The sequence below is a fragment of the Nematolebias whitei genome, chromosome 7, assembly GCF_014905685.2.
Source record: "Nematolebias whitei isolate Nwh7 chromosome 7, NemWhi1, whole genome shotgun sequence".
Lineage (NCBI taxonomy): Eukaryota > Metazoa > Chordata > Actinopteri > Cyprinodontiformes > Rivulidae > Nematolebias > Nematolebias whitei.
This window is the reverse complement of record NC_056504.1, coordinates 35,565,220-35,579,937: the sequence shown is the minus strand read 5'-3', so window position 1 is coordinate 35,579,937 and position 14,718 is coordinate 35,565,220. Positions and strand designations below refer to the sequence as shown.

Below are 14,718 nucleotides of genomic sequence, written 5' to 3'. Positions count from 1 at the left end.
GGCCTCCCTCCCATTTTTCTTAAAGAGACACGAGGCTCGCTCCCTCACTATCCATCCTTCAGTTTTGTCTTATACTGCCATCCGGTGGTCGAAAAAAGTACTACACTCAAAACAAATGAACCAATATTTCTTCTTAAATTTGACAATAATTACTAATTACGGGCAAATTTCAAACAATATTATCGTTTATCGCAACAATTTCTGAGGCAATTAATCGCCCAGCAAAATTTGTTATCGTGACAGGCCTAATTTTGACAAATGAAAAAGCTCACGAACAAACTGCAGTGAAAGATTTGGCGCAACCCTGTCATACACAGCTGATGGTGCGAGCAAGGCCAGAATGAAACGTTCCCCAGAACGAAAGTCATAACCGAATGCTTCTGTGCTTATACTCGAGCAAACCAACAATTCTGTCGTTTGAACATGGCTGAAGATCAGAAATAACGAGCAAAATTCCCAGTTAAAACGTATTAAAAACAGTTTATGACGTTAAAATCTCTCGTTCACAAAGACACAAACAGGAAACGACAGCAAGAGAAAACTTTGGTGACGCAGAAACAGCTCGAAAGACCTGAACAGTTCATTTTAATATTGCTTTAACAAAAATAATCGTATGCTTTACAATAATCACCGACAGCACAACGTTCGACTCATTCACGCACATGAAAATCAGACATGTTGGTGAGCACATATTTCTGTACACAGAGGATCGGTCCCAGGTACCGTCAGAGTTTTCCTACACAACACAGACAGATGCTTCAGGGCTGGTAACGTTACACTGTTTACAACGCTAACCTCCACGTCCTAAAGTTACACACAACAGAGGGAGGGACACTGGTTTGTGGGCGCGGGAGTTATTCGCCTTACTTTCAGAACTTTCTTTCTGCAGACACAGATAAACCGAGATCAATCATGAGTTTCTTTCCAGCCTTCACAGATCCAGGATTTGGGCTTTTTGGACGACAAGAAACACGTTTCCATCTGTTATGGAGATCTGTTCATCCAATGGATGCTTACAGAACCAGTCCCTTTGTTCTCTGCCAAAACCAAAGTCCCAGTTGATGTATCACTCAAAACAGTCTTCCATAGTCTGTCTTTTTTTATCTGCCAGAGTACGATGAAAAAATCTGCTATCCTAACTTCACCCACAAATAGTTTCCTCATGCCGCTGATTCAACTCTCCCCCAGTTAGGGAAGAGGATCGATGATGTGCTAACCACTGAAATCCCTCTCGTGCTAATGTCCGTTGGTCTCAGAAGCTGAGGCAGGGGTGGATGGAGTGGAGGAGCGAGAAGCGACCGACGCCTTCTCTCCATTTGGACTGGAGACTGACGGCACGCTGTCAGGAGCTTTGACTCCAGCTAGACCGACGGGAGACATTCCAGCTGCCGCTGCAGTGACAGCAGCTACTCTGCTCGCAGTGATGGCGGAGACCGGTTTGGGCTGAGCCTGAAGTCCAGGGCTGCAGATCAGGTGATGTCTTTCCCAGTCTTTGTGCTGGCAGAAGGAGCCGCAGTAGCGAGCCGCGTTGCAGCCGCTGCACGTCTCGCTAGCTTTACGGCCACAGTTCCAGCAACACTAAGAAGAAGAAGAAGAAAAAAGAAATCATGTTTCTTTCTTTCCCACAAACTAATGTGTATTCGCTTCTTTCGTCACAATCATGAGAAAAAGTGCACATTTAAACCACATAAATGATTTTGTTTTCCTATCTGTCAAACTAAAGTAAACACAAGACGGGAACTCAGATATTCCGAGGTCTGTTCCAAAAAAAAAAGTGGGTTTGGTGGAAGTTTTCTCAGCGCTATGAAGGAAACTTTAAGATTTTAGTTTTCAAAAAAAGAGTGACAGCTTCATAAATCCAGCGTGTGATCTTTCACTCTGAAGGAACACGTTTTATGAGGGTGACTGATGCCGAGGCTCTAAAACAGGATGAAAAGGAGCCACGTAAACAAGATATCAGTTTGAGCTAAAAAACCCTTTTAAATTGCACGTCATGAAACTTAATACCGAGTCTAATCAAAGGTTTATGAGCTTGCTTCTACCATGTGTTTGCGAAATACTCATTCTGCGATATGGCTGCAAAGATAAGGTGTTCTTTAAGTCGCGTTTAGGTGGTATCTCACTACCGAGTCATTGGTGAATGATATTAATGAACTTGATCAGTTCAATTCATTTTATTTATAAAGCACCAAGTCACAACAGAAGTCATCTCAGGGCACTGAACAGAAACATTCACATTTAAAAATAATAATTTAACATTATTTATCTGAGGAGCAGACTGCTTTGAATTTAACTCCATCGCAGAACTCTCATCTTGAGCAAGCATGAAGGAGACAGTGGAAAGGAAAAACTCCCTCGTGAGAAAGAAACCTTCAGCAGAACCAGACTCAGGACAAGTGGCCATCTGCTTCAACCAGCTGGGTTTAGAAGGAACAGATACACAATGGCAGGTCAAGAATCACATGTTAAGATAGAACTAGTATCAAATGAAAACTATTCAATTTTAGCAAATCATTTAAGGAAATTAGGTCAATTTGTCCTCCAGTAGTCTAAGCTTATAGCAGCATAACAAACCAACCTAACTATAGGATTTATCAAAAAGGAAAGTCTTAAGCCCAGTCTTAAAACTGGACAATGTGTCAGCCTCATGGACAGTATCTGGAAGTTCGTTCCACAAGAGAGGAGCCTGATAACTGAAAGATCTTCCTCCCATTCTGCTTTTGGAAACTCTAAGAACCACGAGTGAGCCTGCAGTTTGAGAGCGTAGTGCGCTGTTAGGAAAATATGAAACAGGATCTTGAATATAATATGGAGTTAGGTTGTTGAGAGCTTTGTAGGTTCGAAGTAAGATTTTGAATTCAATCCTGGATTTGCCAGGGAGCCAATGAAGGAGTCTCCTAAATATCTCCCAAACATCGTGGGAGTTCTCAGCTTCCTTGTGTGAACCACAGATGCACACCCTATCTCAAAAGTGCTAGAGTTGTACTGTATATTTAACACGTGCACTCTGACAGAAAACATCTTAAGACAATTGTCTAAGTCTAAAAAAACATGCTGATAAATAATCACTTTGTGAAAATCTGGTTCAAATCTTCTCTTTAAAAGAGTTCTTCAGCTAAATAAATCATTAAATCAAAGGGGCGGCTGCCAAAGTAGTAATAAAGCAGAACGATGTGGGAGGAAGTGGACAGCAAAATAAAGTGCACTGAGAACAAAATGGGTTTACAAGCCGTGCACACAAAAATAGACCATGGCTATCAGAAAATGGCCATGTGGCTCAGTTAGGGCTGGACAATAATTCAAAATCGATATATATCACGATATATCACCATTATTGAATAAAAGTATGAGTTTTTCAATATTTCAATATACATCACACTATGATTACAGCGTTTCACTGACATTTCTTTTTCTGTTGGGGTTGAAATGACCGACAGCGGCAGCGGTTAGCATTTCTGTTCACTCTGAACAGAAAAAGCCGCAACACAACTATAAAGTACGTAAGTGCGCGGTGACGTGCACCACACACAGAGCTCAAGTCCAGTAGGAGTCAGCGGTAGCAGGCTAGGCTAATCTACAACATGCGGTAAGTTTTTGTTTCAAAACGAGTGCCCATGACTGTCAGAATGTGACTGAACAAGCTTTCACAAACGAAGAGAAAGCAGATGACATCATTGGTAAAAGAGGAAAGACTAATTCGGCGGTGTGGAAGGGGTTCGGCTATCTAAGATCGGATAAACTGCAGGTTTCGGTGTGCTGCAACATGTGACGGAGAGTCGTTCCAACTAGCGGTGGGAGCACATCTAACTTGTTCCATTTGACAGAATATGCTGAGAGTCAGAAGATGAAGCACAATAAAAGCTTGAGCCAACGTGTCCCTGAAACAACACCCCCTGCTGTATCAAACGCAGACGTTTCCCGTGTGGGTAATGTTGTTGTTTAAAGTTAAAACTGTTAATATTGACAAAGTTGAGAGTTTTATGTTTATTTGACAGTGATTTCAAATTTTTTTTTTAAGTTAAATACAAATAAAAGGTGAACATTAATTTATTTGTACAGTTTGTATTGGTTTTCTGAGGCGATATATTATATCGATATCGGAATTACATCGTTATCGACCAAAATTAAGAAATATATTGTGATAAAAGTTTTGGCCCTATCGTCCAGTTCTAGGCTCAGTAGTTGTTTGATTTCAATCGTCTTTTAACTTTGGCTTTTGTTCCACCAAGAAGTCTCCCAACAGTCGCCGCTAAGGGAAATATCAGCTTTTGGTTGTTCCCACATAAACAGATGGACACGATTAAATCAAGTGATTAAAACACACAGAGAGTGAATTCAGGGGAGAACTGCACACACTCACACTTATGTTAAATCATAGTATTAGAATGACAGATAATCACCTTTGCTCTTCACCTCCTGAACAGAGTGAATACATACAGTAATTGTTCATACTAACTCTATAAACACTTGTTCTGGAACAGAAGATCTGAGCCAATCATCTGGTTATGGTGACTTTATGAACAAACACTTGCCTATGTATACATTTAGTAAACACATCAGGACTTCAGCATTCATTCAAGCAGAACTACCTGAACATTTTAATGTATTCAGGAAGTTTACTCTCTGCTGCTCACCTCACTAGAATCCTCTTGTTCATTGATGACCAGGATGGCATCTTCTTGAGCCTTCCGCTTTGCCTCAGCCAGAGTCTTTTCCATCTTTGCACGCTCAGCTGCAATCATCTCAAAAGCCTTCTGCTCAGCTTCTGCCACTGCTTTCTGAACTTCATCCATGGCCTGACGCTTTACTTCATTCACTGCCTCTTCTGCAAACGAGGACAAACAAGTATTTGAAGATTTCAGTATGTGTCTAGTATAGAGCGGTTTGATAAATCCGGTTGTTTTTGTGTTTAAAATAACTAGGTTTTGACAATAATTAACATTAATGGCAGTTTTCTTTTTACCAGCTTTCCTCCAGATCTCGTCTGTAACGTATGCTGAGCCTGGCCGTGGTGCAAATTCACGCTGAGAGTCTGAGGGAAAGACACAAAGAGGATATAAACACCAGCCAGAACTTACAAAGAAAGAGATGTTGTCGTTTTTATATTATTATTGGCTGTCTTTCAGATTGGCAGCTCAGTCAAGATATAAAAGCCTCATATATATGTATGAACTTTTTTTTTTTTTAATCAAGTTGGTAATTTTGTAACAGATGCAAACACGTTTGCACTTTTGGGCACGTAACCAACATAATTGCTGGTTGTCAGATTCTTGGACTGATCTGAGATCTGACAGCTTCAGACAGGAATGTGTTTGGCACAGAGAAAACAGCATACCAACAAGATGTGTCAATATACTGACTGTTCTGTCAGATTTCTTTGCCTGACTCTCCGTTCACTTCTGTGTTGCTGTCTTTACAGCGCTGCTGACTGGCTCATTTTCTTCTCGCCCATTTCTCATGTCAGGTCTCCTCATTTCAGTCCTTCTTTCCCTTCATTTAAATCTCTTCTCATCCAAAAAGCCTTCATATACACCCCCACTTCTGTGGCCTGAGCCCAGGCAGTCAGGCTTTCCGGCTGTGGGCCCAGATGGTCCTCTGGCGAGTCAACCAGCTCTGGGTCTCTGAGCCGGCAGGACGGCCCTTCTGTGGCCGATATGGCGGAGGCCAATCCTGGCACCTGTTGTGACTATGGAGCAGCAGGGGGACGGCAAGGCTGGCACACAGAGAGAACAGTGCCAGTACATGGCAGACTGGGGGACTAACTGTGGAAGGACTATAACACACCGACACTTTGCACGTGCAATTCTACTCCCAGCCACTAGATGGTGTGATGAGTATGATAAAGAAACACCTCTGTCCTGATTCGAGTTTATTTTCTAAATTTATGCTAAAATCACTGCACAGTAAACATTTGGTCTACTAAAAACAAATATGGAAATATAAAAACAATGTTTTCCATCTTCATATGACACACAAATGTATTAAATGTAAAGGGTACTGACCCGACTCTGCTGTGTGGGGGCTGTGTGTCTTGGAAAACGGAGCCGAGCCGGAGCTTCCTTTGCGCGACTCTTCCTGCTCGCTTGAACGGCGTCTCCAGTAGTTCAGTTCCTCCCGATCTGCTTCCTGGCATCTTCTGAGCACACTCACTGACCTCCGGGTTTTTTCCACCATGTCCACAATACAGTTCAACACCTACAAGACGAAGATAAACCTTTACCGACTGATAAAAAAAGGCTTTGTGCCACTCGTTTCATGTCACCATTTATAGGCCTGTCATGATAACTAATTTTGCTGGGCGATTTAATTGTCTCAGAAATTATTGTGATAAACGATAATATTGTTTGAAATTTAAATTTTAGAAGAAATGTTGATTTGTTTGGAGTGTAATATGTTTTTTGACTACCTGATGGCAGTATAAGACTGTTTGAACCAAAGGATGGATAGCTGCGCAGCGTGTCTCTTTTAAGAAAAATGGGAGGGAAGGCCCTTGACGTGACATGGGTTGACATGGTGACATGGCGGATGCTCAGTGGTTTGAGCTCTTTAGCGTAGAATTTTTCACACAAAGATTTTAATAAAAAAATCAGTAAAGTTCTCAGCTTCTTTTTGCAGAGAAAAACTGCTTTTTACACGAAGGCACGGGTTTCAACCGTGAAATTTGGGGCTCGATAAGACGGAGGTTTATTCCCGAGGTCGGCCTGTTAGCTTAGCTCGTAGCTTAGCTTCTCAACTTAGCTGCTTTTAACAATCCAAAAATGCGATTGTGGAAACAGATTTTAAAGAGAAAAGCGAAAGAGAGGGGTCAGGGAAGAGCACCGGAGTGGAGCCGTGTCTTCGGTAGAAAGAGAGAGACACAAAGAAACTTTAAAGCTGGTAAATGAAAATGAGGTCGATAATTTTCATTCATCATGCGATTAATTGATTTATTGTTTATTGCGACAGGCCTAACCATTTATAAAAATACATTTACAAGTCATACGCCTTTGATGCCTTATCAGGAAGAGATGCCATTTCATTACCGCCTTCTAGTTGTGAAAAGCTGAAACCTTCCTGCTAAAGACCCCAGTAGTAAAACAAATTACATTCCTCCTTTATCACAAACCATTAGCAGCAGCGGTGCCTGTCTGTGGACTTACATGATCCAGATGCCTCCATTCATCAGCCCACTCTCTGTCAGTCAGTCTGTGGTCCACCGGCTCTTCTCGGTAGCCCCCATTGGTGCCTGATTAAAACACACACATGACAGACAGCTGACCAACGTGATGAACGTTCCTTCAGCTGAAGGGAAAGCCACCAGTGACAGTGAGCGTGTGAAAGACCAGGTTTCTGTATGAATAATCTAATCTAACAAATATCAGAGCATCAAATCAACCCTGTATAAATTTTATTCATGCAGAACCAGAACCTAAAAATCTGAAAAGGCAACTGCTTTCTTCAAAAATATTAAGTCTGACAGGAATGATGTGAGGTTACTGCAGAGGAAAATAAGACGCTAAAGTTGCCTGGGACAGTAGGCAACAAAAGTGAAGTGAAAGGGAAAAGGGGAAGCCTGTGATGCAAAACAGACTCCCTGCACACATCTGGAAGTCAGCTGTCAACCGCACACACAAACAGACACACACTTTTCCCAGAGCACCTCCCCTCCTGGAGCTCACAGCATTCCAGTAGGGAGACACTCAGGCTGAGTGGAGTGGCTCCACTTCTAAACACAACCAGCCGGCCTGACACTCATCGTGGATCACTGAAACACACACACACAAACACACGTGCGCACAACTGTCTGATTCCAATCACTGCAGGACTTAAGCAATATCTAATTATCCACTGAAGTGAAATAATAGTTTGCACATACTGGGAAGTACTCATGCAGAAGCTTAGAAACATCTTGATACCATGTTCCCAAACAGAATCTGCGTCAGCACACACACACCTACACACTGCGCTAAGATGGAAGCCACGATTTTTTCGATCTTGGTAAGAAACGGCCAAGGAGAAGAGTCATTATCGCACATCTACACACACGGTTGCTTTCTCCAACATCTTCCCTACTTCTGGTTGTCATAAGTGTTCATCAGTTCAAAGCTACGAGTGTGTGGACTGATGTGCTTGTGTGTGTGTGTGTGTGTGCTTGCAAGTTAAGTGGCGTCAGGCGGGTGGGAAGCCGTCAGACAGACGAAGGCCTCATAAAAACAGCACCTCTACCCCGAACACAGCAAGGTGTGTATGTGTCTATGCATGCAAGGCACTGGTGTGTGTGTGTGCACGTGTGAGCTACTGCTGTTTCCACTGAGTGTTGACAATCCCCAAATGAAGGGCAGATATACACCAGAGTAGAACCAACTCTCTGCCTGGACAGTATGGCTCTGTTTATGTGCATATCTGGTCTCCAGAGATATAATGAACCAGGGCACACAAACACACAGACCACCCATTGTTGTGTACAGACCACTGTGTGCATGTGTGTATCTTTTTATGTGGTAATTTCTAAGGAGCACCTTTTTCTACTTAAATTTGTGCTACTGTGAAGGAACCGTTTTTAGTACCGGTACTTACACAAGTTATAAAAAGATGCCGACAATGTTTGTTGAACAAAAACATTTTAGCACTTTATCCAATTGGTTATTATGTTTTTTAGTAATTATTATTATTAAATCTGAAGTTGATTCTAAATAAGGTACATTTATATGTCCATTTAGTGTTTATATAACAAAATGTGATGAAAAGAAAAAGGAATACTCCACAGCCGTGTTGCCCGGTCTGCATATTTTCCATGACTTTAAGGTTGCTTAATTAATTGCTTAGAAATATCAGCAGTCACTTGTTGCTGATATGTGGGAATTGTTTCTAAGGTGTAGAAGCCTTTTGATAGCCATACATGCTTCAAATGAGCATTATGACATGACAAGATTAAATGCACCAAAAAGGATGCAAACTAAAAGAAAAGAGAAGCTGAAATAGATATGCCAATACAGATAAATAAAATCTGCAACAAGGTCTGGCAGCTGTTTAATGGCATACAGTGGTTTAATGGTAGTGTTTGAGGTTGTTGTTATTTTCCACTTGACCACTAGATGTCAGTAATTGTCATAACCTGTAGCCTGGTAGAAAGTACTGTCTTAAAATATCTTTCTGTAAAAGTACAACATTTATCTTTTTACCAACGATGCAAAGACGACATTCATCCCCTACCAGGCAGCCTGGGCTTGTCCTTGAGCTCACGGATCTCCAGCACACGTTGGCTGTGCTCTCGGTGCAAGATGTGTGGAGCTACGATGTCATCTAGAGCATAGTGTTGCAGGGGTGGAGGGGTAGGGTGAAGCTGGGCAGTGAGGGGCACAGGGTGGGCAGGACTGTGTCGAGGAGCAGGGCTGATGGTGCAAATCCTTTTTGCTGCAGGCTCCAAAGCTACTGGTGGGCGTTCATGGAAACCGTTCTCTTTAACTCTGAACAAAAGACATCAAATCTCAGTTGAAGACTAGATTTATGAATGATTCTAGCAAGTAATCATAGTCTATTATTTACTGTATCTAACCTGTTGGGGCTGTGTCTCTTGTTGCCTGGCTCAGGAGGTTCCATCAGGAGCTCAGAGGAGTCTGGAGAAGAGGTCAGAGTGGTGCTTAGTAGGAGGTGCTCATGCTGGGACAGGTACTGAGCTGGGGTCTGCTTGGCTGCCCGTGCACAGTGGAGTAACTCCCTCTGTAGCAGGGGAAGATTTGCCTATCGATCAAATAAAATAAAATAAAAAACATTAGTAAAAATGAGTTAATTTAACTTAATTTACCAGTATGATGCAACAAGTTCAAAAATATTGTTCCACAAAATGGCCACAAAGTCTGTCTTTAAGCTTCTTTGACCATTCCAAAACTACTGAGCCACCACATCCTGCATAGATGTGAGATTTCAGAAATGAAGCAAGCTTTGCAGAACCACAAAAGGTGTGAAGCAGTAGCTACAATGATGCAACTCACTAGACATTGAATGTGCGATGAACGTCTCCTTCAGACAATTATCAAAACATAGCATATGACCTGTTTAGCAATCCTCTGTGGTTAACCATTTTGAACTAAACGCAAAGCTGCTCCTTGGTAATGAATCTGTTTATTGTTGTTTATGCTTGCAAATCTCTCGGTTGGGTGGTCACCCAGACTGTATGTCATCACTACATCACATCCTTCAGCAACAAAGCTGGCTTATCTTTCCATATATTGACTGCTAAGACTCAGTTTCAACCTAACTTGGCAGTTCAAAATAGCAACAGTGGTGAGTTGATTTTAAACACCCATGCCGCCGTAGTCCGTTCAGAAATCACATTTAGATGGTCAGAAGGTGTCTCAGTCCTAACTTGAAGTGTTTTGTGAAAGTGCAAAAGTTAAAGCTAAACAAGACCTGTATAACATTAATTTCCCAATGTTAGACATCGTGTGCATTTCTTGCAAGTTAGCTTTCTGCGGCAACGCGTAAGGAAGGGAGCAGCCGCAAGAAAAAAAGATGTGTATATTGAATAACATGAACCAGTCATCAATTCAAACGTGTCAAAATCAAATACATTGTAGATGAAGTGGCAGAAAAGAGGGGAGAAGAATTGCGATCATCTTTTACATCTCCACAATGTTTTTCAGAAGGAGTCAAAGAACTGTGTGGAGTAACTGAATGTGCATGGATGTAAAGTTTTAATGCAGCTAAGTAAAACAAGTACATACTGTACATCTGTGTGTGTTTATCTACAGAGTCCACATTGGTTCATATACCATAAGCGGTTTCCATAAATCTGGCTTAAGTGCAGATCTGTGTTGTAAGGACGAAAAATGATTTTTAAACAGGGAGCTTGATTTGGGTTTGGGTGTCGCTCTGTGGCTGCCTCCATAGAGGCTGTGGCTTTCCCACTTCTAATGAAAATAGGACAGCTGCCACCGTTGTTGGTTACTAGGCCTTTCACACAAAACAACTGCAGAGAACAATATGCTGGTCACAGTAAAAGTATGCAAGATGGTACCAAGGCTTCAAAACATTTCAAAACAAATGATGTACAAGCTCCATCTCCACCCTCCCCCCTTCATTTTTATATACATATGTACATATTTATCTGTCTGTCTGCTGAATCTTTCCATCTCGCTTTTGTTCCCTGCATTTCCCTAATTAGGAACAGACTCCAGTGTGTTTGCAATTACTTCACTTCCTCACTCCCTCTGCTCCGTCTTGGTGAGCAACCAAATAAATAACCATACCCTTCTCATTTTATGACTGACCTCATCTCATGATTGAGCACTTTTAACCTTTGTTTAAAGATTTTCAGTTTTTTCTGCTACGGTTCTGTTTATTGAAGCTGATGAAATTTCTTGCACTACCCCTTAAATGTGCATAAACTTCTGCTTATGAGGTTTCCTCTTCCACAACACCACATTTCCCATCTCCCATGCTCTTCTGCATGTTCTTTTTTTTCCTCTTTCCGTGGGGCCCCTGCTAGCAGACACATGTGCTGTGTGTCAGTTGAGTGTAGGTCTCTTTGGGGTTCAGTGGGGCGGATGCTAGATTGGCGGCGCCTTGGAAGTTGAATGCTCTTTTAAAAAGGGACAGCAGCTCCATATGGCACACTGGAGACCATAAAAAAAGAAGGGAACACTTTATAGGAATGTTTCACACTTCCGAGTTCCCATTTTCCCTTCTCTCCTCCTTATCCATCTCTGGCTTTTCCACTTCCTCGCAAAATTCATCCAATCTGTCCCATCTCTTTCTGTCTCTCACAAAGTTGGTATACGATTGGGGAAAGCAAACGGTGTAACAAGTTAGTGGAAAAATGGCAAACAGAGGATTCTTGTCTCAGCCTCAGACAGACAGATGAAGGGCCTCAAAGGTAAGTAAGAAGTAAGTGTGGAAAAATAAATTTTGAGTGTTTAAAGTACAGAGGTACAACTCAGTGAAGATTTATGGGCTGCTTTACTGAGGGGAGCTGCAAAAATGTATACTGTTGCAAACTCCCAGTACAAAGGTCCTCACAAGATTGTTTAACACACACTCATCTTCTGCCAGGAAAGTTGAAAGAGAAAATTTGGATTTATATTTTAAACCACTAGTAAAAAAAAAACATGTTCAGTTATCAAAAACCCTACAAAAGCCTGTTGATTGAAGATTGCATTGCATTTTGCAAACACTCCATTTAACCATCCATTTTCTGTAACATGCATAATTCTGTTCAGGGTTGCCAGGCCAGAGCCTATCCCACAGGGAGGACATATTTACCTTGAGAAAAGGAATAACAAAGGGTCGTAGGGGAAAGTTGGTGGCCTCCTGAAGACGTGTGTGAAACTCCTCAATGGTAACTGTTGAATTCTGGGAGACAGGCAAAGTGAAGGTTAGGAAAGCAAAGAATAGACAAATGTCTACAAACACTACTGCGGTTTCTTGTCTTCCTTAGACATCAAAGAATTTACCACAAGGGCCAGAACTAGGCTTCTGACGCTGTCTCCAATCTCAGGAGAAATGTCATTGCCAAACTGCTGCAGCGTGGTCAGGAAACGTTTCAACTTGCTCAGCTGGCGAGCCCCACAGGTGGCCGGAAGCTGTTGATTAGCTAGTGAGGAGGATGAGGAGGAGGACGGTCCGTTGCTATAACGCTGTGGTGGAGATGGCACTGCATTCAGCGTCGGTGGGGAATGATGATTCCCATTGGACACTGGGGGAGTGGAGGTGAGATAAACAGGGCTGAATTTAGAATAAACTCTGACTAAGCTCCCAACTAAGCACAGTGAACAAATGAGTAAAAACGAGTGACAAGTTCCAAATGGCTTGCAGTTTTAGGCTGTAAAGAAAAACTGAGGCAGACTTGGGTTTAGAAGGGTGGACAAGTAAACAGACAAATGTATAGTGACTTTGGAATTGGTCTTACATGCTGTTGTGGAAAATGAAGCTGGTCGAGGGCCACTGGGGTTGACAGAAGGCAGGGGTGGCATAGTGGAGCTGGCACTGCTGCTGGGGGCTGATCTGGAATGAGTCTTAGCATCCACAGGCGAACCGGGCATGGCAGGGCTCTTCTTCTCTCTACAGTCTGCAGAGAAAAGTAAAAGGTTAGTTATGGGTCAAAAACTATTAAAAACTGTCATCTTGTAGTCAAAGCACTGAATGAACGTGTCTCAAAATGACTGCTGCAAGTAGACATGAAAGAGTACCTGTATGTATATTTGAATAATGAATAAGCAGCACACTAACACGTAAATTTAGATTAAAAAAAAAAAACATTCCAATGAGGAGTGTAAAAAGACATGAAAACAAACAAAAAGGCCAGTTTAAGTATCAGCTCACTAAATTAAATTAATGCAAAAGCTTTCAGGTTTTTAGAAGCAAAAGAAAACAAAGTGTGACACACCCCCCATCACATCCAAACCCACTTCACATCATACAACACATACTGCCATGGTATCAACTGCCCTGCCCCCATCAAAGAACCAGATGTCTAAAGTTTAGCCCCTTTCACCCATTCAGATCAATAACAGAAGAAATGCTGAAGAAGTCTATTGTGTGGGAGTAGAATGCCCCCTCATTGAGAACCCCAGCAAATAGAGGAGTAAAGAAAGAAATGAGACACACAGAGAGAAAGGGACGGAGCTATTTCACGCTTTACTAACAAGATCGGCAAAGCTTTTGAATGTTAAGCGCAACTCCTCAATATGCTATTGACGTTGAATGAGACCACCAGATAAGGGGTTTGGAGAAAGCACAACGGGGGGTGTGGTAGTGGGGAGATGTGGGATCAGAAGCTGCCTTTGTCTGCCGAAGATCCATGAAAGCTTGGTCCTGTCTCCATTTAGAGTGGATCAGACTTTTCTAACTGCTTCAAGAATTGACGATTAATAGACAAGCATGGTCCCGCGGGTCATAGGTCAGAAGAGTGCAGCTTTTAAAATGAAGTTTCATAGTTTTAGGAGTTCAATGGTGCCCTTTGTAGCTTCTCCGCAGCTATGAACTCTTCATGGCCTACAGCTACATAAGGTTATAGTTTATAAAGGGTTACATAGGGTTATAGTTTATAAAGGGTTAAGATGGAAAGTTTTTCAATAGGTAATGCAAAAGGAATATTAAATAATTCAGTTGAATGAATATATTAGATTTTTGTTTGCACAAAACATACAAAATATTTGCATATTAATTCAGAAAAAAATGCAGGGGAATACTAAATGACTATATGCCTGTAACCTTGTTACAGTTTTAACGTATCTCACAGCCCCATTTGACTTCTGTGTCCTTTCCCAAACTCTCTTGAGCACGCCCTGTGCAACTCATCTGTCAAGTCTCTAACTCATTATACAGCTTAGGCTTTCTTTTTCCTTTTGTTGTCTTTGAGGTCCTCTTCAACCTCTTTCCCTCTTTCCCTTCCTCTCTCTCTCAACCCTCTAGCCTGGCTGCCATCGCTCCACCTGTTCACCAACTCAGGGGGCAGGAAGGAGGGATCTCCGCAGACATTTGGATTGCCATACCCACCACACATGCGGTCTGCCAGTGCACCGCAGGAAGCAGCCTGCGGTACGCACACACACGGGTTCCAAAGCTCTGCACACTCTGTCCGTATGGCCAGGAAATTAGACTGACATCTCAATAACAGAATCAACGGGGCATATGGCCTTAGAGTCAACACTGTTACCATGTAAACAATTTTGCCCACACAAACACACACATATGCACTTACACTGAAACGCTAGGATTCAATGTATTCACAATATCATT

At 42.1% G+C, this 14,718-nt stretch overlaps 1 protein-coding gene across 1 annotated transcript in view; it reads right to left on the bottom strand.

Annotated features, from left to right (window-relative positions):
• Nucleotides 1–415: 415 nt before the first annotated feature.
• cbfa2t2 (CBFA2/RUNX1 partner transcriptional co-repressor 2) overlaps nt 416–14,718 on the bottom strand; it is a gene marked incomplete at its 5' end in the record, with an annotated part of 31,884 nt that continues 17,581 nt past the window's right edge. The window contains 10 exon segments of the mRNA XM_037678802.1: nt 416–1,578; nt 4,635–4,825; nt 4,964–5,032; nt 6,003–6,195; nt 7,140–7,225; nt 9,193–9,446; nt 9,536–9,720; nt 12,241–12,330; nt 12,432–12,673; nt 12,887–13,045. Of these exon segments, the coding sequence (XP_037534730.1) occupies nt 1,237–1,578; nt 4,635–4,825; nt 4,964–5,032; nt 6,003–6,195; nt 7,140–7,225; nt 9,193–9,446; nt 9,536–9,720; nt 12,241–12,330; nt 12,432–12,673; nt 12,887–13,019 (1,785 nt within the window). The 3' untranslated portion in view covers nt 416–1,236.